The 26,118-nt window shown below is 40.6% G+C and overlaps 4 protein-coding genes across 4 annotated transcripts; 2 read left to right on the forward strand and 2 right to left on the reverse strand.

Annotated features, from left to right (window-relative positions):
* Nucleotides 1-1,550: 1,550 nt before the first annotated feature.
* LOC113138838 (betaine--homocysteine S-methyltransferase 1) lies at nt 1,551-4,453 on the forward strand. The gene is made up of 8 exons (XM_026321645.2): nt 1,551-1,649; nt 2,018-2,150; nt 2,293-2,405; nt 2,617-2,808; nt 2,899-3,046; nt 3,362-3,544; nt 3,702-3,930; nt 4,064-4,453. Exons 1-8 carry the CDS (start codon nt 1,632-1,634, stop codon nt 4,239-4,241), a joined length of 1,194 nt encoding a protein of 397 aa, XP_026177430.1. The 5' UTR covers nt 1,551-1,631; the 3' UTR covers nt 4,242-4,453.
* Nucleotides 4,454-5,910: 1,457 nt separating this feature from the next.
* Nucleotides 5,911-7,978, forward strand: kgd4 (alpha-ketoglutarate dehydrogenase subunit 4). Its single transcript, XM_026322562.1, has 4 exons — nt 5,911-5,989; nt 6,787-6,850; nt 7,148-7,353; nt 7,531-7,978. The coding sequence occupies exons 1-4, from the start codon at nt 5,936-5,938 to the stop codon at nt 7,546-7,548; spliced, it is 342 nt and encodes a 113-aa protein (XP_026178347.1). The 5' UTR covers nt 5,911-5,935; the 3' UTR covers nt 7,549-7,978.
* A 105-nt stretch (nt 7,979-8,083) lies between these two features.
* On the reverse strand, nt 8,084-11,043 carry pdxp (pyridoxal (pyridoxine, vitamin B6) phosphatase). Its single transcript, XM_026322561.1, has 2 exons — nt 10,273-11,043; nt 8,084-9,173 (listed from the first exon to the last, which is right to left on the reverse strand). The coding sequence occupies exons 1-2, from the start codon at nt 10,868-10,870 to the stop codon at nt 8,827-8,829; spliced, it is 945 nt and encodes a 314-aa protein (XP_026178346.1). The 5' UTR covers nt 10,871-11,043; the 3' UTR covers nt 8,084-8,826.
* A 642-nt stretch (nt 11,044-11,685) lies between these two features.
* Nucleotides 11,686-26,041, reverse strand: spef2 (sperm flagellar 2). The gene is given in 39 exon segments (XM_026322508.1): nt 11,686-11,797; nt 12,071-12,193; nt 12,675-12,890; nt 13,140-13,310; nt 13,618-13,710; nt 13,860-14,042; nt 14,266-14,372; nt 14,464-14,558; nt 14,560-14,621; nt 14,749-14,821; nt 15,083-15,221; nt 15,348-15,444; nt 15,534-15,593; nt 15,760-15,841; nt 15,962-16,030; nt 16,145-16,290; nt 16,605-16,742; nt 16,858-16,996; nt 17,173-17,300; nt 17,602-17,735; nt 18,085-18,258; nt 18,357-18,511; nt 18,594-18,645; nt 18,751-18,995; nt 19,165-19,268; nt 19,468-19,508; nt 19,643-19,709; nt 19,920-19,993; nt 20,147-20,372; nt 20,662-20,833; nt 21,809-21,996; nt 22,809-22,997; nt 23,199-23,403; nt 23,555-23,631; nt 24,098-24,244; nt 24,470-24,640; nt 24,757-25,009; nt 25,113-25,215; nt 25,849-26,041. Coding segments are annotated over 39 exon segments (5,022 nt in total). The 5' UTR covers nt 25,907-26,041; the 3' UTR covers nt 11,686-11,731.
* Between the last annotated feature and the right edge of the window lie 77 nt (nt 26,042-26,118).

The raw sequence follows: 26,118 nt of genomic DNA on the forward strand, positions 1-26,118 counted from the left end.
AACACCTAAGGGAGGACAGTCTGTAACAATCCCCCTGTATCTGGATAGTCCCAGAGATGAACTACACACCATCGCTCTGCTTAAGGTCAATATCCCCATATCTGTGCTTATGTTTGTTCATCTTTTAATGTGTGTCAATGTGCAGTGCATGGAAATAACAAATGCACTAATGAACACTGTAAGCCGGAGAGAAGGTGTTAATGGATAACCTGGATAAATACAATGACCTGCATGCAATAGTGGTTTTTAAATCTAGGGTTATATCAGTTTCTGCCATTCAAGATAAAATGGAGGGGCAACCAATGGTTATTAATAATATGAATTAACCTGTGCTTATTTATATAAGATAAAATAGGAAATAGGACAAAAGAAACTTTATTATTACAGTGGGAAGTTCAGAATTTTTGGCGGTTTGATCCAACCAATAATACAAAGCCTTAAGACACTGAGTTTCCTTTAGTGTAGGACACGTTTAAACAGCAAATGTTCACAATGGCAAAGCTGAAACTGTTTGTTTTTCTGGCATTTTTCACTTGAAAAAGAACTTAAAAAATGAGCTGATAATCAAAGCAATGAATGATTTACTTTGTCAGTCAGTGAATCATTTAATTGATTAATTGTTGCAGCAATATACAGCCTAGCTTCTTTGCATGGCCCAGAATTAAATACAAGAGTTTTACAGGCTACACATGTTTCTGTTCTGTTATGAGAAGCTAAAATCAGAACCACAACATATAGATGATACTCAGTAGCCACACATTGCACTGGGGTTTAAAGCTGGAAGCATGACCAGTCTTATCAGTCCTGGGTCTCCAGACACACAAAAATTGGACAGCTGTGCGTAACACGAGCTTATCGCTTTAGGGGTTTTCAGGTTGTGGCTATATGAGTACACTGCACATGTGTGGGCCCCAGTTGTGTCAGACAGTGGTCACATGCAGAAGGCAAACACCTGAAGGATTTGGTTTTTGTGATCAGGATGGTTAACTAAGAGCTTACAAACATGTATGAACATTTTACCAGTGAGGTTCATTTGTAGGAAACTGCGTGATCACTGAGATCAACACCAGAGCCAAACTCATGCAGTCTGTGGTGCACATTTCCCTGAGTTACTTGACGTGACTGTTGCAACCCATGCCGTCTTCATTGATTTGTGATCCAGGCTGACTTGCACAATGTCCAAACAGACATGTGGCAATTAGCTATGGATATGGCACCAATGTGAAATCCCATGTGCAGGGAACAGTGTGAAATTCACAAAGACTGACACTCTGCACCTAAATCCTTACTGGGTTGTTAAATGTGACTGCCCACTATTATGTTGGACTTTATGTCTGCATCTATTCAGGGTCAATAAACATAAATCCACAAATCAACAGGAAGCGAGACAAACATGAAAAACCTTAATTACTGACCAAAGTAGTAACACACACTCACAATACTGTCATTCAGTGAGAGGAGAAGAGAAGGGGTAAACATTGCAGTTATGTAACTCACCTCTTGCCAATCAGAACAGCTCTTGCTTGGACCCCTCCCCTACTTCAGACAGACTTATAGTGGCCCGGGCCCATTCTAATGTCACTTCAGCCTCTCAAAATCCGACCACTCGGGGTCCACACAGCTGCAGGATTATGTCGCCAACAAAGAAGGTAAGTGTCAGCCTGAAGAATATCCTCATGGATATTCAAAGGATTCTAACTAGCCATTCAGAGAGGCTTAGCTTTATCTGAGTACTGCATATGTATAGTAGTGCTTTTGTAGAGTGTGTATTCCGGGCAAAGAACTATAGTATTCCCACTGCATCTTCTGCACAGCTGACATGTCATGTCACATTTACCTGATTACTGAAACTGTTCCTGGGCACATGAGACTGACAAATATATGTTTATAGAAAGTGACTTAAAAAAAATACTCTGAAGAAAACCTGAATTTTAATCTCTAAATAACTTTGAAGTGTTCATACTTCAATTAGTTATATTTTAGCAAACAGTCAATCTACAGTGGACTATTATCACAGGGAATCTTGGAGCGTCTTGATGCTGGAGAGCTTGTGATCGGAGATGGAGGTTTTGTTTTTGCCCTGGAGAAGAGAGGCTATGTGAAGGCCGGCCCCTGGACCCCTGAAGCTGCTATAGAGCACCCCGATGCAGGTGAGAATCTTTGTCAACAAAAAGCCATTTTCAAGCTTTCCATGAAAATTGCGTTTCTTTGTGTATTACAGCAGGTACCACAGTTCTAATTTGGTATTTGGTAGTGTGCCTGCATTATGATGCAATTTCCAATGATTTTCAGTGCGGCAGCTGCATAGGGAGTTTCTGAGGGCTGGGTCCAATGTCATGCAGACCTTCACCTTCTATGCAAGTGATGATAAACTGGAGAACAGAGGCAACAAACTTACCTTCACTGTAAGTTTAAAGGGACTTTACTCCAGTTTTATAGGCATGATCAAAATATTCAGCAGGTAAATGTTATGTGCACGTTTAAAACAGCAATGAAAATGACTCAAAACTATTTTTTTATTTATGTATCACAATGTAAACAATGTTGATGTAATGGTCATTAACACTTTCTGTAAACTAGTAAACTCAAATTCCACTTTTTCCATAATTTGTGCAGGGAGCTCAGATCAACGAGGCTGCCTGCGATTTAGCCCGTGAGGTTGCCAATGAGGGTGATGCTCTAGTTGCTGGAGGAGTGTCTCAGACCCCATCCTACCTCAGCTGCAAGAGTGAGAGAGAGGTGAAGGCCATCTTCAAGAAACAGATGGATGTGTTCATCAAGAAAAATGTGGACTTCCTGATTGCTGAGGTAGCCTTTGGATATCATTTCAGGTTTCTTTATGCCTTACACATTCAAAGGAACATGGCTTGACCGTGTGCTGATGTTTCTGTTTTGCAGTACTTTGAACATGTGGAAGAGGCCACTTGGGCTGTGGAGGTGCTGAAAGAAACAGGGAAGCCAGTTGCCGTTACTCTGTGTATCGGACCAGAGGGAGACATGCATGGCGTCCCACCTGCAGAGTGTGCTGTCAGACTGGTCAACGCCGGTAAGCATAACATCCTTTAATATAACCATGAGCAAAACTTGCTATTGGTCCCGAGATCGAGACAAGATTTGTAGATACAGACATAAGAAATGACAAATCTGTTCTAGCTGAAATAATTCAGCCTACTGCTGAGTTCAGTAGTTATTGTGGCGAGTCACCAGTGCCAAAATATTTCCCCTAAAATGAAGAAAAATAAATGAGAGAAATTGTCTTATAGATTCAACTCAGCCCCTGCAACCACTAGAAATCACAGTTTGTATTGTCTCTTCTACTTGTGTCCTTTTTCTGCTCACAGCAATGTATGTTCTTCTGTAGGTGCCCAGATTGTTGGAGTAAATTGCCACTTTGACCCCTTGACCTGCGTAAAAACAGTCAAGATGATGAAGGAGGGAGTGGAGAAGGCTAGACTGAAGGCTCACTACATGGTGCAGCCCCTGGCGTATCACACCCCTGACTGCAGCTGTCAGGGATTCATCGATCTGCCAGAATTTCCCTTCAGTAAAAATATACTCTTTCGCATTTCAGTGTTACCATTCAGTGAATACAAGCATGTATAAAATTATACATGAAGTAGTGTTTTCTCAGCTAGTGAACTGCATTATAGTACAGACAACCAACCTTCAATCAGATAAGTATAAAAATGAATCTTCTACAGGTCTGGAGCCCAGGATCCTGACCCGCTGGGACATGCACAAGTACGCCAGAGAGGCCTACAAAGCCGGCATCCGCTACATCGGGGGCTGCTGTGGATTCGAACCATATCACATCAGGGCTGTGGCAGAGGAGCTGGGTCCTGAGAGAGGCTTCCTCCCAGCTGCTTCAGAGAAACATGGCGCCTGGGGTGCTGGTCTGGGGATGCACACCAAGCCCTGGGTCAGAGCCAGGTCAGAAGCAGCTTTTAAAATTCATTAACATGTTGTTGAACACCATAAATATGGCTCAGAGTAACTAAGATGAGATAGAGGAACCCGTAGGTACTAACTGACACATGTATTCCTACATATCTATCTGTTTTAGAGCCCGTCAGGACTACTGGGAGAACCTGAAGCCAGCCTCTGGTCGTCCCCTGTGTCCCTCCATGTCTGCCCCTGATCACTGGGGTGTTACCAAGGGCCACACTGATCTCATGCAGCAGAAGGAGGCCACCTCTCAGGACCAACTCAAACAGCTGTTCAATAGGTCAAGCAGCCACTAAGTCATTCTGTCATCTTCATATCTCAGAGCACAGCAGAGGGAAACAGCTGCACAGTGGCGTGCAGCACCATCAGTAAACACTTTTGTGCCGGGGGAAGTCTCACTAGTGAGGAGCCGACCCATGTTAAGATCCGGACCTTTTTGTTTTCCATGACCCTGAGCAGCTTGTTTCATAAGATCCAATAAAAGTTACTTGAGAGCGTTGAGATGTCATGTCTGTCTGTGGATGAGTGTGTCTGTATTGTATCATCTGTAGACATGTGACAGCTGTGGAGAGAATCATTATGTGTGAACAAATTTAGACCTAAACATCCAACTAGAGCAAAGCTTCAAGACCCTTCAAAGTGACAGTAACTCATTAGGCCTATGTTATTGATATGTGTAGCAGTTATGGTTATAATTTTCATTATTTATAGCCTCCCCATCAGGCTGCAGCATAAAACAGCACACTTACCTCCATAGTCTGGTTAAAGCAGGAGAAGTACAGGGCTTTGGAGAGTTTTGTAATAAATCTGGCATCCAGCAGATGGCAGTGTTATCAGTGATATCGTGGCCCACATACTTGACAAAGTTGCACTGAGGCAAAGATTGGACATAGTTCAGTTGAGCTGGAGCTGCACTGGAGCAAACACAGTATATAACAACAATAAATGCCTGGGAACGAGACTAATAAATGAAATAACACCGCTATGTATAATGGATGTTACTATGGGCCCAGCCACAAACGGATACGGCCCTGACACTGAAAGAGAATGAACGTCCAAGTTATTCATCCAATGCACAGTGAGAGATCCATGGTTTAAATTTATGTACACGGTATTAAAAACACACGGTGAGTTTCCTGCTGGCGACTCATCTTCTTATTGAGAAGATCTCTGCTACTTTTCTAGTCTTTTAGTGGTCAACCATTGGCCATGTGGTCTTGTCTTTGCCCTGGAACAGGGGTGTCCAATCCTGGTCCTCGAGGGCCACTGTCCTGCTTCTTTTTCAACTATCCCTGTCAGAAGCTGGAAGATACCATCTCAGATGAGGGTGGAAGTGAGGGAAGACAAAGTGGAATGGTATCCTCCAGCTTCTGATTTGCTGAACACACCTGATCCAGGTAAACAGAAGAGTGTAAGGCAGGGATAGTTGAAAAAGAAGCAGGACAGGGGCTCTTGAGGACAAGGATTGGACACCCCTGCCCTAGAATAACATTTTGACTTACCAATATTGTTGCCATGTAATTGTTTGATCAGGGATAAAAGACTTTGGAGTCTTACTGGACCTGGGTGGGTTCAGGTCTGTTTTTTGTATGACCTGTATTGACCCTTTATGAACACACAGCTAGAGGTAAAAAAAAAATAAGGCTAATTTAAGTCTATTATGGTTTATATAATGAAAGAAGTGGACAGGATTCACATTTAGATATCTGTCATGTGTTTATGACTAGTCAGAACTGTAACTAATTAGAATCAGTTATCTTTAATGGGCTTTTTCTTACTCTCCCCATTCAGGTCAATGAGAAAGTCACAACTGTAGTAGCAGATATAAGTAATCACAGTTGTGACAGGTCATAAATGCATCGCGGATATCTATTCCATGTTAAACTGGCACGCGTCACTGTTATAATAAGTGACAGCGCCACCTTGTGGTGTTTCTCTGTGAAGAGTTATTTTTTTAATTTTCTACCGGAAGTAAAGCTGTGAGGTCATCATGGGGAGCAAAGTCAGCTCCAAAATGGCAGCGCCTACTGCTCGAGTTATTCAGGTAACATTAGTCCCGAGGATTTAAAGACTTCACATTTCTGCATGGGACAAACATTAGAAAGTAAAATGTGACGTTTCTGTTGTTCCGGATGCTTTGACGCTGATAGAGGGGAGGCCTTTTGGGGTGACACACACCGTCATACCCTTGTTGATGTCCTTGTTGAAGACTAAACACACATTATGTCCATTTCTGTCGAATTAAAAAACAGGCTTGAGGGTTTTTTCCGCTGTTTTGCTGCGTTGTTGGTTAGTTAGGGTTAGTCCAGACTGCAGCTTAGTGTGATACGTTGTTTATTAGCTCAGACTGAGATAGGTGTTAGAAATAATTGTGTTCATTTGCCCAGTGATGGTGTTTCTGACACATTGACAGGCTTATATCTAATAATTATTGTCTTTCAACTTTTCTTTATTTTTTTTTAATTAGTTGAATTAGTTGGTTTTCCAGGCCAGTGTTGCGTCCTCTAGTTTGTTGTTTTGGCCCGACATCCAAAAATGTGATCATTAGTGTGCAACAGAAATACACAGCAAATATTTTTTTGTATATAATGTTGTAGGACTAGGATATTTTGCCTTTTTTGTTTTCTGAAGGCCTCATAGTGTTGTACCTGTGGGTCCCAGGTAATTCACACGCTGTGCTGGCAGGACTTAAGATCAAATACTTGTTTGTCAGGTGTATAAATTATCCTGAGTAATATTATTCTATAAAGACAAGTTGTTTTGAATGCCACCTCCACTGTTCTATATGTTTTCAGGTCTGAAGTAACATACAGCTGTTTACTTTCACGTGTGCATTTGCAGGCTGTTCGACCTCATGCTCCTCTGATCAAGTTCCCCAACAGGCAGGGCCTCCCCAGGCCCAATGGTGAGTACGAAGAGAATGAATAATGTTCGGCTCAGTCCACCTAAATGGAAACCACCCTTATAAACATCTCTTGGTGATGTTACTGGCATTTTCTGGTGTGTTTACTCTTTCTATGCTGAATTGATCAATGTCCCTTAAACAACTGAACTATTTTTTCCCACTTCAATATATCTTATACAACAATATGCATTTATATTACATATAACAATATAATGAAACCTTAAGGACTTTTTTCTTTATTTTGCATCAGCATCTCTTGACTGACATTTAATTAAAAGTGAGTTTTTTCTTTTCTAGTCCAAGAAGCATTGAAAACGTTGTTAGTAGTTAACCTTCCACAACACAACACTTCGAGCTCTGCTCCAGCTCCGCCTCCTTTAGCAAGACCTCATGTACCTGTAACCCCAATCCCTGGCACCCCAGACACCCTGGGATCTATTCAGTTACTCCCTGCAAGGTACCGCAGGAGACCGCTGACGGTGGACGAAATGGAATATATCCAGGTGAGCGGTAGAACTGACCACCTACGTATCAGAAAGTAAAGGTCTGAAAAAGTTGAAATGAAAATATATACATAATTAAAGCTGGCCTACTTAGAGAGAGTGCAGTGTCATGTTTTAGGGGTTTTTCATTGGAAGAAACATGTCTACATTTTTGCTTTTGTGTTTTCTTTACTACAGCGTGGTGGACCAGAGTGACACGAATCACTGCAGCCAAAGTCCTTATCTGTTGGAGATCTTTTCCTCAGCACATGACAACCTAATGCCATGACACCTGATGTAGAATAAAATGTTACATGAATCCTGTTAAAATGTATAGATGTTTATTTTTTAGATGTTTGGGATCTTGTTTTTGTTAAAACATGATTTTTTTTAACATCATAACAGCTCAACATTTCTCTTATTTGTAATTTTGTCTTTTAATTTCCTTGAGGTTCAGTCGCATTTCCACCACTTCAAAATCCAAAGAAAATTCCTGGGAGTTTTTTTTTTTTTCATAAACTGATCTGTTTTAGTCTAAACAGAGCTTAAGAGATGAGGGATATCACATTGCAATAGTACGTAGTCAAACTGTGTTGAGTTTATGTGAACTGCTCGATTTACATGATTAAAAAATATTGCATTTTGACTGTGGTGTTCTTATCATGCTTGATGTAGATACATATACCCAGCACGAGATAAGGACATTTACAATAACAGGTCACTGTTGTCTTCCAACAGATGAACAACATCATATTCAGAAAGGTATTTATCGTTGTTACTGCTGCTGGCATGCTCTATATATGGTAAACATTAGTTACATTGAAATTTCACAAGAGTGCATTATGACCAGCCAACATTAACTTGCTTTCTAACTATGAGATCCAGTAAGCTGTTTATTCCTCTGAAGACTATTGGCACAATAATTACAGATGTGAAAGACTAAAAAGTCAAAAATGCACTTTGCCTCTCCGACTGACAGATTGTCTCCTACCAGAGCTGAGGTAAGCTCACACAGTGTTTATGTTTATTTTCTCCTCATGACGTGAATCAGGAAGTCATCACACCAAGGCAAACAGATAAGAGAAAATAATTCTGCATTAGTAGATACGTGTCGGCCTTTTGGCAAAAAAAATATATAAATTAAAAAAATGAACCAGCTCCTAAACACATGCTGCTACAGAACACCTCATGGCTTTACAAAAATACCTCTGGATCTTCAAAACCCAGTATCAAACACGACCTATGAACAAGTGCAGTATATTCATAAACATTTACAGCAACAGTGAAGTCACAAACACAACACTAGAAGAAACACTGGATTACTCTGTATTGGTCACGACGTAAAAAGCGCCTTGTTACTGGGGAACATTTACAGTGTCGGATCATTGCAATTTGGATTTTTTTTTTTACCTGCAAACACCAGATGAAATGAAACTTTGCACTTGAAATATAGTTGAAGCAATCTGTGCTCCATCTGGGAGGCATAGGGACATATTAGTTGCTCTGTTCATCCAGTTCCTCAAAAGCAGGTAAGAAATCTGCGATGGTGTCCACCACATAGTCGGGAACCAAGCTGTGGTTGGTGGTCAGCTCGCTATTCTGGTACTCTTGGGCCTCCTCAATCTGAGACACACCTGTGAGAGTGAGCATGGTGTCGAGGCCGCAGTTGGACCCGAACAGCATGTCTGTCTCCAGGCGGTCCCCAACCATCAGGCACTGGGCAGGGTCCACCCCTCTGAACTGACTGGAGATGCACTCGAACATGAAGCGGCTGGGCTTGCCGATCACAGTGGCTTTGCGACCTGAGGCAACCTCCAGGGCTGCAGTGAGGGACCCAGAACCTGCCACAGGGGAAAGACAAAAGCAAAGTGAATCTGATCATCCACTAACTCCTCTTCTCCGAGTGTGTTTGGACCTGGGATTCTGTGTGTTATCCCTCACTTACCTACTAGAGTGATTACTTTGTGTGCCAAAAAGCCAGGAGCATGTATACATACATTCACATACTCCAATACAAGAAACTGATGGAGATTTCATTTGCATTGGTGATTATCTTATAGTCTATCAGCACAGGCCCTAAACCTTAAGGCCTACTAAGGCCCTAAAAACTCCTTATATTTCAGCTGTCTGACAACATCCACTGCTAGAACTAGGCCCTGCAAGACAGCTAAACTAGTTTTAATGCAGGAGTTCATGTTAAACATATATGATACCTTTAATTCCTCCATAGGTCTGTGCCAACCAACACTGACAAAAACCTCAAGCCACATGGTGTTTCAGCATAGGAGTACTGGTGGGGCTTGGGCATTGTACCTGTGAGAGTCATGATGCAAATTAACAAAGCACATAGAGCATGGACGGATTACTGAACAGGCCTACTGGGCACAGACCCAGGGGCCCAGGGGGGTGGGGGGCCCTAGAGATGAACCCTGAAAGGACTGTTTACCTCTCCACTGGAAAGTCTACAAACAACAAAAAAATGCAGAGAAGCAATAGATGCAAAATAAAGATATGCAAAACCACAAAAATCAGACAGTTGCACTCACAAATATAAGACATGGGGCCTTGTCTGGGCCCAGGGGCCCATTTTCCCATGATCCATACATGACAGACTGAGGAGCAGCAACCTCAGAGATGCCTCATTCATAGGTAGGCAGGCAACAGGTAAACAATAAGCAGCTGTATTAGAAACCACCAATCATAATAAAAATCAATTACAAATGCAGCCAAATAAAACTCTGAGGCTGCGGCTCCGGGCCTCCTGATCCTCTGAGCCTGTGCCCAGTGGGCCCTTTCAGAACAGGGCTGGCAGAGCTTCAAATATGCAAAGAGGCTGGAACAGTCCTGAACTTGACTAAATTAGGGATGTGGTGTAGAACTAAGCGAAATTAAACACATCCAAGCTTCAATATACAACAATACACAACATGACCACCGTACCTGGCAGGATCCTTCCACCTGACAGCGGGTGCCAGGGGTCGTTGTCGGTAGCCAGGAACAGACAGTCCGGGTTCCGCAGGTAACACGAAGCTTTGGCCAGTTTGAGAAAAGTCAGTTTGTCATCATGTCCCACCAGCACCGCCTGGACGTCCGGAGCCAGGGCGCAGTCGTAGATGGTGGCGTCCGGATCGTCCGCCTCCTCCACGCACGGGATGCCCGCCTCCTGCAGCTCCCTGCGCAGCCCTTCGCAGCCGATGACGAACACCTGGCCGCGGACCTTGACGACGTCCCTCAGGTAGAGAGCCGAGCAGTACGACGAGCTGAAGATCTGCTCCAGCATCACGTCGGTGAAGCCCAGCCGGTAGAACTTGTGCACATAATTCTCCCGGGGCCTGGTGGAGTTGTTGGTGACGAACACCACGTTTTTGCCCTGGCGAATCAGCGAGTTCACCACCTTCGCTGCGCCGGTTATCGCCTCCTCTCCGTGCCATATGACCCCATCGCAGTCGAAGAGGAAGAAGTCCTTTGCCTCCAGCAGATTTCTAATCTGCGGACCTCGAATTTTCTGGCAGCCTTTGAAGCCAAAGGCGCCTGCCATCCCGGCGTTTTCCTCGGTTTCCTCCGTGTTTCACCTGCTAGTGACCCCCCATGTTAAAGGCTGGTGCATAATGTGGTGAAGGGGGAAATAATATGACAAATCAATGTCACAAATTCACATCGCAGAGTCCTTGGTGCGGTTACAGGCACGGGCTACATAAACATTGACGTCTGGCCACGCCCACGTCGCCAACACTGACCAATCAAATGACAAGCATTTTAACCAATCAGATTCCTGTCTGTCCCCACCCAGCAAGAAAATTGCGCCCCCACCAGGCCGTGGACATTGTTTTAAAGATTGCATTTTAAAATGTAAATAACTTCTAAATAATAATAAATTAATAAATTCGATTTCTTATCAGTAAAATGTACTGTAAGAGCTGCGCATTATGCTTTCCCACTGATTTATATGTTCGGTTATCAACACCAGTGTTTTGCTGTCAGATCTTCATTGTTTTTCAAACAGCAGAGACAATAATGTCAGGAGCGAGCACACGTCAGCACAGAGCTGTGGGTTTATCATGTACAGTGCATTCAGCACATTTCTGCATCAGCGGGACCATTAGAAAAACAAGTTAGACCAAAAAAATAAATAAATAAAAGTGAGTCAGTGGGATCAATCGTGCCATTGTTGTCATTATTGTTGTCATTACAGTCATGGTGTCATTGTCAACCATATGTTGTCCACCTCCTTCAGTTATAGCCATTTCACCACACCAAAACAAGCTATGGTTGCAACTTTATTTACTACTTTAGTGAAAAATACAGCTGATAGCAAACATAGCAAATGTAAACAGTAATAGAAATACTGAAGGAGCTCTTTATGCTGCTGAGTGTACATGTGCTGTATATGTCTCATCCTTTAGAATCCCTCCAAGCTGTCAGCCTCTCCATCGTTCTGATGGGCCAGGAGCAATGTATGAATGTTCTGAGACAAAGAGAAACACAAATATCTGATATAAACAAATGTTACAACCAAGAAAGGACACAAAGAGTGAGGAGGAAACTGTCTATTAAAGATGAAAAAATGCTTGTGTAGGTTTGTCACCTCAAACTAAAGTGATAAGAGTATGGATGCACATGATGATGGAAGCTCAGGATGACAGACAGACTGGTTGCAGCAGCAGAGGGCGTGGGGTAATTTGGATTCTCATGTTAAAATCACTGTAGTAGGGGAACGAAATAAACAGATGAGTCTTACTACAAGCTGGTAGCGTGTTGAGGTCTCCATCAGGCTCTGGATGAAAGGATGCTGACAGAGAATGGAGAAGGGAACACAGTCCTCAGGCTTGTAGCCCAGGTCTCTGAATACATGCACCAGGTGCTAGAGGCAATAAGAGATAAATAATTATTACCACAAAGGGGAGAGTTTGGTTAATATGGTAAATAATTATGCTTAGAAAATTCATTTTCAAGTGCAGACCCTTTTAGCATTTTGCAGACACACAGAATCAGTAACTTTAAGCTATTAGCAGATTTAGTGGGTGAAGGGCTTTGTCTGATTAATTTTACCCTCTTCATGAATCTATTTTAAAGTAATTATGGAAATGAAAATGTGAGCAGTCCCCCAAATATCCAAATGATGGTAACATTAAAAACCCTCTTACACTAAAAATGCTCAATGCTGTAAGAGAAGACAAAAGAGATATTCCAGTCACTCCTATTATTAACATTAAGAAGATTAAATAAAATGGGAAACATATGCTGCTGACTTTCAAATGAAAACCTTCTGCTACATTCAATCAATAATTTAATTTCCTTAATGAATTTAGCTATTTGTTTATATATTTTCCATAGAGCTACACCTCAGTGTGTTCCTCCTGATGCAGGCAGCCTGGAGGAACAGGGTCGCTGTCTTTCGTCTTAGCGATGTTCTGACCAATGACAGTGAGGAGAACAGGTATAGACACTTCCTGCTCCCCTGGTAAACCCTGTGATGCATATTGAGTCTCTTCTTCCTTATATTCTCCATCGACCTCTGAGGAGTCGAGCTCTGAAGCCTCTTCTATTCTGGGCATAGACTGCACAGACAACACGTGGTGATATTGTAGTGATCAGTACTGTATTAGTACTGACAACACTGAAACATGTTGTGAAATCATTGTTGGCACTGATTGAAAATATGTGACATCACTGGTTTGTGTTATAGTTCTAAATAAATTGGTGACGGAATAATATTGTTTTTGAGGACATAACATAAAAATAATGAAATGTTCATGAGTTTCCATTGTAAATTTACTTCACTTTTAGTTGTTTATTCATCTACTCACCTTGACAAGATGGCACGGGGAGGAGTGCTTGAGATGTTTTCCCAGCGCTACACAAAGTGCTCTGATAAAGCCTTGTCTGGGGTTAGGGTCAGCTGCAAAGTACTGCAGCATAGACACATAGTCCAGTTGCGGGGGAGAGATAGAGTGGTCCGCAAACAACTGGAAAAAGAACTAAGAAGGTAGAATAGACATAAATGCTGTTCCTTTGGAGATACAGTAAAGATAACAATTTGAGATTTGAACTTTTTAAGGTTTGATCCCTTTGATAGCACTGTAATGAGTGTTCTGTAAGTTTCTGTTTAAGGTTCACTGAATATAGCTGAATAACTATTATAAAAACAGTTTAATAAGTTTGTCAATGTTATATTGCACATTTGAGTTATTTTATTACCACTTAATGGTCCACTTGAACTTCCCATTCGAGCAATATGAAAAGTTTATATTAACTTTTTATTATATCATCAGGCAGTGCAGTTACCTTATGTAAGTTAGCAAGACGGTCATACGGTGGAGGCTCAGATGGGTCTTCAGGGATGGGCTGCACACTCTCAAATGAAAACCACAACTCTGTCTGGTGAGAAACAAGGCCAAAGGACATAAACTTGAGGGTACAGGCTCATCAAGAGTAGAAGGACCTCATGTGATTTAAAAGAAAATATTTGACCACAGTATCACAATTGGATTTTACAGTATGTGTTTGTGCGTACTGTAGAGACTAACCTGTAGATACTGTTTCTCATTTATATAGCCACTTTTCCCAGGATCTGCTGCCTTGAAATGTCGTAGCACGACCAGCAGCTGTGATAAGGAAGGAACTGGCCAAGGGAGTGCAGCACTGAGTAGGAACCGACGCCAGTCTATCAGCTCATAGTCATCGGTTAGCAGATACACAATCTCCATCCACTGCAGTAGTAGAAAAAAGCTCCTGTAAGCTAGGTAATGTGCCTTTCATTTGGCTGCTTAGAATATATAACTGACAGTATGGTGCAGAAATGGTTTCTGTCTTGCTGTGATTGGTTTGTTGTCAGCAGAGTGCTATGCGACGCTACATGACGTGTAGTTATTTGGTTTAAAAATGTTGATACTATGAGCCAATCAGAAAAGAAATGATTAGAAAAAAGAGTACCTGTGTTTCATTCTTGTTGATCCAGAGCTCAGGCAAGGTGTTTCTGCTCCTATTAACAGAGATGATATCTCTGAGCAAACTGGAAAACTCAGAACTGGGTATGAGGCCTGGAAGTCAGAAAGGAAAGAAAAGGATTTATGTATGGACAGCAGGATTAATAGACTTAATCACATCACAACCTGTCTCCCCTGTAGGCACCTGATGGAGCAACAGTGCTTAGCTGTTGGTGGAGTGACTCGAGCTGAGTAATAGTCAGGGTGGACTCTGATGGTTTTTCCAGAGGGGGTGGATGAGGAGGGGGGGGGCTGACTAGCCACCAGTTGGCAGTCTCCATTAAGATAGAAGTCGGTGCATTCCTGGAGAAGAGAGAATATGGTGAATCTACAGATGGGATGCAGGAGAATGCAGCTTGTAAGCACCACACTATATCTGCACAAGGTAGATATTAAAATTTAAAATTCTATATATTTCTAAATTACTTACCAACACCAGTTCATTCTGCAGCTTATTACCAGCCTCTATGTGGTGCTGAACCACTTTGGATAATTGGTCAATGCTAAAGAAAAAGGGACAGACAGACAAAAATAAAACAATTCAATTCTAGGGCTTTTTCTACATGAGCACATAGCATTATAACATACTGATAAAATATGGATAGCATTTTTTACACACTAATCAAAAACAACACAAGTAAAACAGAGCCACAATTATTGCTGCTTTGTTCACATTCATGTTATTCATGCTGTGTGCACATATTATATGCACAGCCCATACCATGCAATATCACACATGAACCCACACTCATACTGTACCGTACCCTTTCATTTCTGCAAGATAGTGTGCCTCTAACCACTCCTCCATGCTGCTAAAGGTCTGTTCTGCTCTGCTTTTCAGAGAGTGCAACATCTTCAGGCCATGACCTTTCACCACCGCAATGCGCACTTTTGCTGCATTCTCTGGACAACACATGCATATATACATTTATGTATATAATTCATATTACAAGTTTTACTATCATCATTACATATTCTGTGATATACAGAAACTATAGAATATCCCAATGTGAGTCTGCGTATGTATACCTTCGTGATCCAGTGCAGCTGCATATTCTTTATGTATTTTGTTTTTGACTTTATAATAAGCCGTATCCATCTCCTGCTGGTGGGCTTCTGCTGACATCTACACATGCATGCAAACCATACATGTCAGGAATTAAAAAACATTGTATATACCTCCAAAATAATAAACTTTTATACACAGATCATTACCAAGTTGCCAATGGCTCTGAGTGCCTCCTCATAGTCAGAGACCAGTTTCTCCTGGGATGGCTAGCGTAAACAATGAAAAGGATCAATATAACTAACTATAAGATTATAATATTGTTACATAAGTTGTATTTTAACAAAAACTGTTATTACATAGCACAACCTAAAAAAAAACTACAGTAAAATAAACAACAATAGCAGGGTATACATAAAGTGAGGCATGAATGACCTTGACAGGTTCAATCTGACCCAGGTCGTTCGACTTGGAGGCCTCTCCAGAGGAGTCAGGACGTCTGGGAAGGGCAGGAACGCTGGAGAAGAAAAGGAAAAATTTGTGTATGTGTTGGGCAGTAACTTGTGAGAAAGTGTGTGTCATATGTCATGTATCAAACAGACTGCAGAAAAACTGTGTGAAAGTGTTTCTCTCTTACGATTTAGCTTTCCTCTTGTCCTCACCATCATCCATCTGACTACACACACTTGCATCTGCTTGATTAGTACTGGTGGAACAAAATACATCTTTCACTGTGATCATTATCCATAAGCTACTCATACCTTTGTCACTTCAGTTTATTATCTTGTATAAACACTATTAGATTAATAGTGTTTCTTGCCTCTTATCTTGATCCTTAATTTTTAGGGTGTCCAATAGTGGGATGCAGGCAAAGTTGGAGGGTGGCTCAGGCAGCACTGGTTTGTACATGCTCATATAGTAGACCCTGAGCACAGAGAGTGTCTCCTGGAAACGATCCAACTCCACCTATCAGTTAAAACAATCCTGTATTATGTTTTTTCCAAAAACTAAGAATATGGAATATAGACATAGACATGTAGATATACATCTCTATATACAATTAAAAAAAGTGGACAGAAAGAAGCAATGGAACAGGTTCAAATAACAGCAAATAAACAATAGCCTATAACAAATGATAATGCTTTAATAACGTTCCTCAAATCATCCAGCGTTTCGATCAAAAACATACTGTCTCAATTACTGATGCTTATCAGACCTGAGTATTTGCTCAAATGGCTGAAAAGCTATCCGATGATTCTCCCTCTCTTTTTTTTAGTTACCTTCATCAGTGTTGAGTGGTGTTTGATGAGGAGAGCAGTGTGTTCCTCTAACCAGCCGCTGCCCATGATATCAGCCCTCGTTTGCTGGTCCTGCTCTTTACGTTTGTCACTAATGTCCCACAAACGTTCACGCAGTTCCTGTGCAAATATCAGAATGTCTCCATATAGTTTATGATTTCGTTTTCAATCAGGTTTTTACACGATTTTCATGAGAGGTTTAAGAATATTGTATAATATTACAAATTCTTCTTACATCCAGTCTCACATGTAGGTCTGCTTTGGTATCCTCATCTTCTCTCATATCGTCAGCTATGCTGTTGAAGTCATTCTGCCACTGGGACACTAACTCCTGCTTCAAATCTGGACGATGTAGGAAATGCTTGAACTTCTCTCTACAAATTAAGGACCTAGTTAATACTTAACAATGCTAATGTAGTTATATTTTGTTCATTTGTAAAATCTCTCTAATAATAATTATAAACATACAAATATATAAATGCTTAGTTATGTGCTCATCTGTACTTTGTGTACTAAATGTCTGGACTAGTTTAAAAGCCTGGTAGAATACCTGATGTTGAACAGGTGATGGTTAATATCAGTGTGTTGTGACCGCAGCTGCTGCATCACTGTCTTTATGCTGTTCACATATGAATCACACACTGTGTCCCAGTAGGAGCTCAAGTACTCTGAGACCTCCTGTAGATAAAGATAAGGAGGCGAGGATATGAACAAAGCAAGGAGGAGGAACATGAGAAGACATGATGTCATGCAACAAATTTCACAAAGACATCACATGTGCTCCACAAATGTGAAACCGACTATAAAAGAAAATACACATAGGAAAAAACAGATAGCAAATCATGTTAGCGCACCACTTTGTGATAACCATTCTTGTTAGTACATGTGAATGTTGTCATATGTCGATGACAAAACAAGGTTTTTCACAGAAGAAAAAACAGAAGTGCACTTTCTAACATAAATACAGGTTGTATCCTACAAGGGGAAGAGGTTCATCCACGTAGGCCCAGCTGGACAAACATGGGTAGGGAGAGGCAGACTCAGACGGGTTCTTGGGGACTTCCTGAGAGTCCTCATTAGTCACTGAGGAAGTTGATGCGTTTTCAGATTTCCCTAATAATAAGCCATAAGAAAAGTAGTAACATTAATATTATGTATTGAATGCTATTAAGTATCTAATAGACATAGAATCATATCAGTGACAGCATTTAGTAGAATGCTATTAAAACTAGAAACCATAAATGAAGGACCCTATTGTTTGGATTACGCTTTTTGATGAATTGACACAGACTTAGTGGCCTCACAGGTGAAGTCTGCAGCCAAATACTTATTATATTAGTTAATATGTGTATAATGTAAAGTCATTCTCAACTGTAAAATTTCTTTTAAAAAAATCTTTTGTGAATAGAAGTGATCTCAAAATAATTAAAATGAAGAATCTACAGACTACTGATCAAATCACCTCTGGGTGAGTGTGTGTTGGATTTGGAAAGTGACATCACACTTTGAGCTTTCTCCGCAGGGGCTTCATCTGTGACAGGCTGATGCTGGTCCACAGATAGACGTGTGGCTGAAGAGGAAGAGCCTGTAGCTTTCCCTTTGTCTATCACATCTTCATCAAGATTAGAAGCCAGATCTAATGAAGGAATATACCAGAATCTTGTGAGTGAAGATGTGTCTATACCATACATACATATACAACACATACTGCAGAAACAGAATCTGACCATTTACCTTTCTGCGTTTGCATCAAAACATGCTGAAGGACAGAGTCCACCCTCCTGTAAAGCTCCTCCTCATCTACACTGGCATCAACATAAACCAGTATGTTTTGCTTTTCACCAAACCACTTCTCTAGTTTTGGCCAGGTGTCCTGAAAAGCTGTGATCCTTGAGGTAGGAAAAAGGTTATTACTGAAATGTATAAAGTTCAGTTTAGTTTCCCATATTATTTATTGTTTTTATTTTTTACCTGTGTGGAATCTGTGCCAGATACAAGGTTTTGTCTGTAGGATGGGATGAATCTGTACCAGGTTTGGAAGTAAGAAAAACGCATAAATGCAGAAATACACACGTGATCTAACAGATAATGTTCTGGCACACACAGATACATAGAATGAAACACCCACCAGTGTGATTGAAGGCACGTGTGATCACACTCTCATCAGGAATATCCAAGAGCAGAGCCAGGTCCAATACAGGAGCTGGCAGTGGAGGTTTTGGTGGATTAGGGTCAGCAGCAAGGTTTGTCCTGCTTCTGTCAATGTCATTCCCTATGTCTACAGAACCACCCAAGGCTTTCTCTAGCAGGTAGGCCTGTGTGATGTCTACAGGAAAGCCATCTAGGATCCAACCTGAGTGAGCTGGTAGCTGCCTAGTAAGACCACAACAAATATTTCACTCTCTAGCTGGTTTCTCTCTGGCTGTTTATTCTGCTCATACTGCATATAAATATTGTATTGTTCATAATTCACTATAACAGCGAGTATGTGAAGATTATACAATACAACACTGTATTAATGCAACACTGGTTATCTGTTTACCTGATAGCCTCTACTATAATGCCCACTAACAGCTCATTCGTGATGCCACTGCAATTCCTCAGCTCCTTTTCTGCAGCTGCTCCCTGCATGGCTAAAGTAGACAGCTGCACAAGGGACACATTTAAGTAGGAAAAGAGTTCAGTCATTCATTTAAAATAGGAACATATCAATTTGGAAAAAAAATTATATGTCAGTATTTTATTATTACAATCAGTAAAGAAAACAGATTTGAACCAGGTTAGTTTGTAATATAATACAAAAAAAGAAGCTCACAAATACAACACAGGCACATATGGAACTCACTCTTATGTTTCCTTCTTTACCCTCCTCTTGAGTGTCAGGGTCTGAAAAACAATGAAACAGTGACGGGTCAGACATGTAACTAGTACAGTCCATTTTTATTACTAGTAAATATACATACTGTACTACATAATATAAAACAGCATAAAATAGAAATATGCTGGCTTCAGTAGCCCACCAGGTTTCACTGATGAGGAGGATGTAAGCAGTTGCTCATTGGTTTTCTCTCCCTGCTGCTCTGTGACCTGTAAATTGTGTCCAAAAAGGGGTTGTTTTAATAAGTCAAATGTTAAGGATCACTGAGGACATTTTAAGGCCATGTGCGAACGTTACACATTTTAGCACCTGCAGTAGAGATTGGTGAAATGTAAGGTCCTGAAATATCCAAGCAAAGCTGTATGACTACATTCAATGAAACGGTATACTAGTTACTAGTTACTGTATATCTGACTAACCTCCTCTCCTCTCCTATATGAATTCAGTGCCTCCTTAATCAGCCTGTCAGCTGATAGGACATAGATGCCATGGGCTGAAGGAGAAAATTAGCATACATACTCAGCAACAAATAAGCCACACAACCTTATTTCACATCCATTTTTATATATCACCAGTAAAGATATAACTAACTAAACTGGTGTGATGTATTTGTGTGTATGTTTACAAGTTTGTTGGGACTGCATGCCTTTAGCAATCTTGGCCAGGCAGGTGGTCTTGCCAGAGCAAAACTTGCCCAAGACACAGGCCTTGAGTGTAAAATGAGGAAATGAAGGTGAAGAGGGTTCCATGACAGGTGGATGAACAATGTTCCTCAGTCGCTGGATAATATGTCCAAGAATGTTGTTGTTGGTTGGGGGTAATGTGGTGGCCCCTGCTTCTTCTTCTGGCCATGCCCACTCATCTACCATGTTCTGACAAACATAACACATGGCTAAGACAAAGAGAAACTTCAGCTTTCAGACAGTTCATCACTTCTGTTCAGGGACAAATTAAACTTTTTCAATGTCAAGAAACTTGGCTTTCCCCGCCACACATCATATTGTGGCTGTTGAGGGTAGTGAAAATCAGCATTAGTTTGAAAATGTGGGTTTGACTAGTGAGTTATTCAGTCTACACAGGAAAGATACATGCAAGTGTGTGGACAAACACACATCAACAAACATGGTTTAAAAACACACCGCACTCATGTTTCAAACTCACAGTGTATTCATCATAGTCTTGGTTGTTGAGAGTCTCCTGCTTCTTAAGCTCTAGAGGATCTAGTGAGGAAGAGAACTCAAACCCGGGCTGCTGGCCTATTATAGGCTCATAGAGAGGCAAACCACTGAACAGCAATTCCTTCCACTCTCTCATCAGCTTTTCTGGAATCAGACTGGATATAACAGCAGAAAAAAATGACAGGAGGCAAAGCTAGACTTAAAAAGTGGAATTGTGGTTAAAATTAAATCTGGGCCACACATTTAAGTATGGCTTGACCTGTTTGAAATACTTAATTTACTGTATGCCATGTTACTGAACTGCATATAATATATAACGCCCTCAATATGCATTGAAAATTAAAAAGAACTGTTTTTGACTCAAACATATTACACTTTATTGTGAGTCAAGAAATCTAACTATAAGAGAAAAAAACACACACATTGAGGAGGGTTGTGTGGGCAGTGGAAATAATATATTTGATCATGAGAAGAAGCAGACAGGATGTTGATATCTCCTGATTTTATTTGACCACCGGTCAGCTCAAGAATGTATGTACAAGAATGTTTCAAGAACTGGTATTTTTTCACAGGTTTCCAACTCGCATGAGGATTAGCACTACACTGCAATGTTTCAGGTTTCATACAACATTAAAGATTTCAGTTCGTCACTGTGATTCCAGTATGTACATAGACACATTATTGAAACACGTGTTATTTTTAATAGAAAGAAAGAATCAAAGATGAAAGCGACACAAAAATATAATACGTAAAGGGCATATTTAGGCATTTGTTGGTATTGTAGTTCTAAAATGTATTTGTATCTACTCTGTCTCTGAATGTATTTATTTTAAAAGAAGACATTTATGAAGAAATAAAATTTGCAGACGTAGCAGAGGACTTGTCCTATTGCTCCCTCAATTCCATCCCTCAGATCACGAAGTGACCAAGGTCAAAGTGTCTTTACATTCAGTACATTCACCTCTAAAAATGAATTTGACTCAATTTAAGTCAATTTGGGATTTACATACATTCATTTATCGACTGACCAGGAGGTCTGTTCAGAAGTCCTAAGCCGAAATATCTTATGGAATATCATAATATTGTATGTGCATTATTACTGCAGCATTAAAAGCAATTGTTTTACGTACTTCCCAGTGAGGAGCCGATATTCTCCAACTTTGGTGGCCAAGTCCACTATCTGGTCCAAAATGTCCTTGCAGCTCTTAAAGTGCTTCTGGTATTTGCGCTGAGCTCGCTCAGCAGCAATCCTGTTAAAGAATTCAACCTCCTTTCTGATCTCTTCAGCATGGTCCAACTTAGCCTGCTGAGCCAAAGCCTGTACCAGGACCCAGTCAGAAATATGGGGTGAGTAGAGAAGGCATGTCATAAATGTTCCCACTGGTCACCACTTGGTAAATAATTCATGAATAGTAAAAATGTTACACTGGTCATATCAGTATATAACTGATAATCAAGTTGATAGAAAAAAAAAAAACATTTTCACCATTGTTACCTTCTGTATCACTGATGTTATATAGTAGATAATGAAATCAGGTTCCCATAGACACAACATTGATAACTAGCCCATTAAAACCAAATGTATATATCATCATATATATATAATATGATTTCTAATCTCCTTTAGATTCTTCCACTTATGGAGTAAAAAGCGAATAACCACTGAATCTGATTCTCATCACAACAGAACTGCCAGACAAATTAGGGTAATAACAACACCACTGCCCCATGACCACAACATACTACAACATACTGTATATTTAACACTGGAAAACTACCTTGTACATGGCCATCATCCTTTGCAAGGCATTTATCCATTAGCCTCTGCCTTTTTTTAAACTAAATCAGTCATCTACAGTCACTGGCCTACAAAACACTGGAAGGACTTAGATAAGCACACGGTTGTTTATGTTGTGATTAATTTATTCATACTTTACTTTTTCTCTGTATTTCTGAAGTCCCCCTCTCTTTCTCATTGTAATACCTAATATCTTCTCAATACTAAGCAAGCTACTAAAATTCTCCCTTTTCTATTTCACCCTATATGTTATTAGTGGTTTTATTACTGATATATCCTAATACCAAACAACAATATAGAGGGTTATTCTTCTCCTATTCATCCTATCTCACCGCCTCCCTCGCCAGAGCTTCCTGGAAGTCTCTCTCTCTCCTCTGTTGGTACTGCTGCTCTCTGAACAGCCGGTTCTCCCGGATCACCTCCTTCTGCATACGTATCTGGAGGAGCTGAGCTGCCAAACGTTGCTCCTGCTGAGTCTGACGTGTGAGCCGCTTCACCAGCTGCTCCTCGCGCCGAGCCTCCTGCACGGGAAAGGCAGAGGTGACTAATTTTGGTTAAAATGAAAAATGTCAAAAAATGTCAGTAGACTACATGAGGTCAAACAGAACAACTCATTTAAAACATATTTTTCATATTTTCTATAAATATAAAATATGCCCAGAGTGGGTATTTATTTATATTAACATTAGCTAAATTAACAATTCTCAAGTTTCAAGTTTTACCTCTTGAGCTTCATGCGCTTTGAGCTGCTCCACCAGGAATCTGTCTCGTCTTTTCTCTCTCTGCTCACGAGCTACAGCGTTCTCTTCCAGCCTCTGTCGGATCTCCTCTATATACTTGCTACTGGATTGCAATATCATTTTAGTTCCACTTTCAGGAATCTCACTGGTGCCAGCAAAGGGAAAATCTCCAGGGGTGGACTGACCACTACAATTGAAAAGGTTTAAACCACATAAGAAGTTATTGTCCTAAAATATGACGATCAATATCTCAGGTTGCTTTAAACCAACCATTCGTATCCATTTAAATAACACAATATAAATAAAATATGAACTTAGTGAATTTCCCTTTCTCTCACCTTGAAAAGGAAGCAAAACCAGTAGTAACAAGTTTCTTCCTGTTTGTCTCAAACTGGGCTATTTCGATCTGGACCTTCTGCATTGACAAAATGGACAGAAATTGCAGTAACACAAGAAATACGTAAAAAACGTACGTCACTGCTTTGTTTATGGTTCAGAAAGATGTGACAAGTGTGCTGTAACAATTGAACCAATTGCTGTGACATGACAACTGCTTCAAGGTAGTTTTGTATACACAGAGTCAGTCAGAAATTTCTAGTAAATCTGGAACATCCTGAGGAAAAACCTTGAGGAGACTTTGAAACATCTGGCCACTTTAACAACAAAAACAATGGTGCAGGATTTCCAAAACTATGTAAAGGATATTTTCTGCAACAGATTCTGATAACCAGCGTTGGTATCAAGTTCAAATCCAGTATCAACTACAAATTCTGTGGATGCCACTCTATAGCTGACGCTTTGTCATAAAGAACTGTAGTTTATTCTGTGGGTTGGTAAATGATCACTATTATCACCATGTTACCTGGATATCAGGATCGCACCTGTGCTTGTTGTTGTCTGCGTTGTTGTTGCTGGAGTCTCTTTTTTAGGATGAGCTGTGAATTGTTGGGAGGTGGTCTAGGTACCTGGACAGCAGTGGCCTGGATCCAAGACATGATGCCACTGTGTTTCTGCCGAAACACCCGTCGCTGCAACATACAGAGTTTACCATATTCAAAACTGAAAGTAGACTAAGTTTTCCTTTATTCCATTATCAGGCAGGTTGGGTTCACATCTGGGCTTTCACTGTGTGCTACACAAAGATGTAAATTCTAGACTGCCTTAATGTCTTTTTATAAATTTTGACTTCATGTGAAATGAATACAGAGGTAAATATTATAATACTGTACTTTGCTTTCCATGATCTCCAGTACCTTTTCAATATTCTTCATTCGCTTCTCATGCTGGACTTTGAGTTGTCTCTTTTGCTGAACGGAATGGGTTACGACAGACTTTTCGTTCAATTGCTGGAATTTCTTCTCATAGTGTTGAGAAATTTTCTGCAGCTTTAGCTCTGCATCACGTTTCACCACTTGATGTAGTCGCTACATAAAAAGAAAGACGGTAATGTTAATATTAATGTTATGTTAAACTAATAACATACTATAACAGAAATATCCCCTAACCACATGCATATTAATTATAAATACAGTCCCCTTACATCAGAGTAGATGTCATGCTCCTTCTTGTGCAGTTCTGCATTTGCTGCAGGGAGCATGATTTCCATCATGGTCCCACTGATCTCTGTGCTCTTCTTTTTTTCAAGTGAGATGTAAAGGTGGTAAAGCAGGCGTGTGGCAACACCCTGCTTCTCCTGCATCAGTTCCTGGGCTGTGTTTATGTCAAAAGATATGCCCAGTAACTGGAGAGTAGGCTCAAGGCGGGTAAAATTATTCAGTCTGGAGATGGAGGTGCTATAACAAAAGGTTTGATCGCTTGAAATGAGTTGGGGAACCAAGCAAAGATCATTAGTTTGTAAAACAAACAGAAACATGGATAGATAAACGAGCAACTTACTCTTTTTTCATAAACATGCTGAAATCATTCTGCAGCTGATATTTATGCAGCACCTCCCCGATGAGGTAACCACTGGAGAAATCCTTGGCAAAGGTCTTTGGCTCTGTAAAGGTGAACATGCCATTTGCTCCATTTGGACATTTATGTTGTTTATAATTTAAAAATGTGGGAAGACCAGTGAGTAAGAAAAGCACTATTTATTCTTGACAACTTCAGATTACTAAGTGAACACTTAACTTGGTATAAAGGTTAATTAATGTTAGCTGCTTTTTTTCTAACATTATTCTTGGTGTATTTTTTAATTAAAAAAACAAAAACGATGCCCATCTTCTACCCTAGTATTAACGTTACCAGTCAATATCCCCTGACTGTGCTTATTATTTATATATTTAGCTATATTTACTAGTAAACTGATGTGCAGCGACTTAAACAGATGGATAGAAAAATAGACAGCTATAGATAGATAGAGAGATAGATAGAGAGATAGATAGATAGATAGATAATTCTTCGGATTGTCCAGCAGCTCTCATATTTACATATAGCTACATACGACACTTCATACAAAAAAGCCAAAAATAATACATATATAATAATAATAATATAATAAATAGCGTTAAGCGTTCAGTTACCGTTGGAAAATTGGCCTAGCAAGTACCCACAGTTTTAAAGTAAGCCCGGTAACTAGCATTGACTAGCTACTTAACTAGCTAATACCAGGCTCTAACTTCAGTCTCACCAACAATCTTTGACAGCCGGAGGTCCTGGTTCAACCACCTGCACAAAATATCCGACATCTTGTTTCTTTCAACACGGACTTAGCGAATTAATTGACGTTATTATGGGGCTAATAGTCGATATGTGACTCTTCAGCTCGACGACAGGCAAGAACCGAGCAATTCCCAGCGGCGCCCCCGTTGCCATGGTGACACGTCAACAGGGTTACCCGGCATGCTGCAGGAGGGCACACACGAGAGCACAGGGGCCCAGCTCACCCTGGATCAGTTTC

Source organism: Mastacembelus armatus, chromosome 9 (genome assembly GCF_900324485.2).
Source record: "Mastacembelus armatus chromosome 9, fMasArm1.2, whole genome shotgun sequence".
Lineage (NCBI taxonomy): Eukaryota > Metazoa > Chordata > Actinopteri > Synbranchiformes > Mastacembelidae > Mastacembelus > Mastacembelus armatus.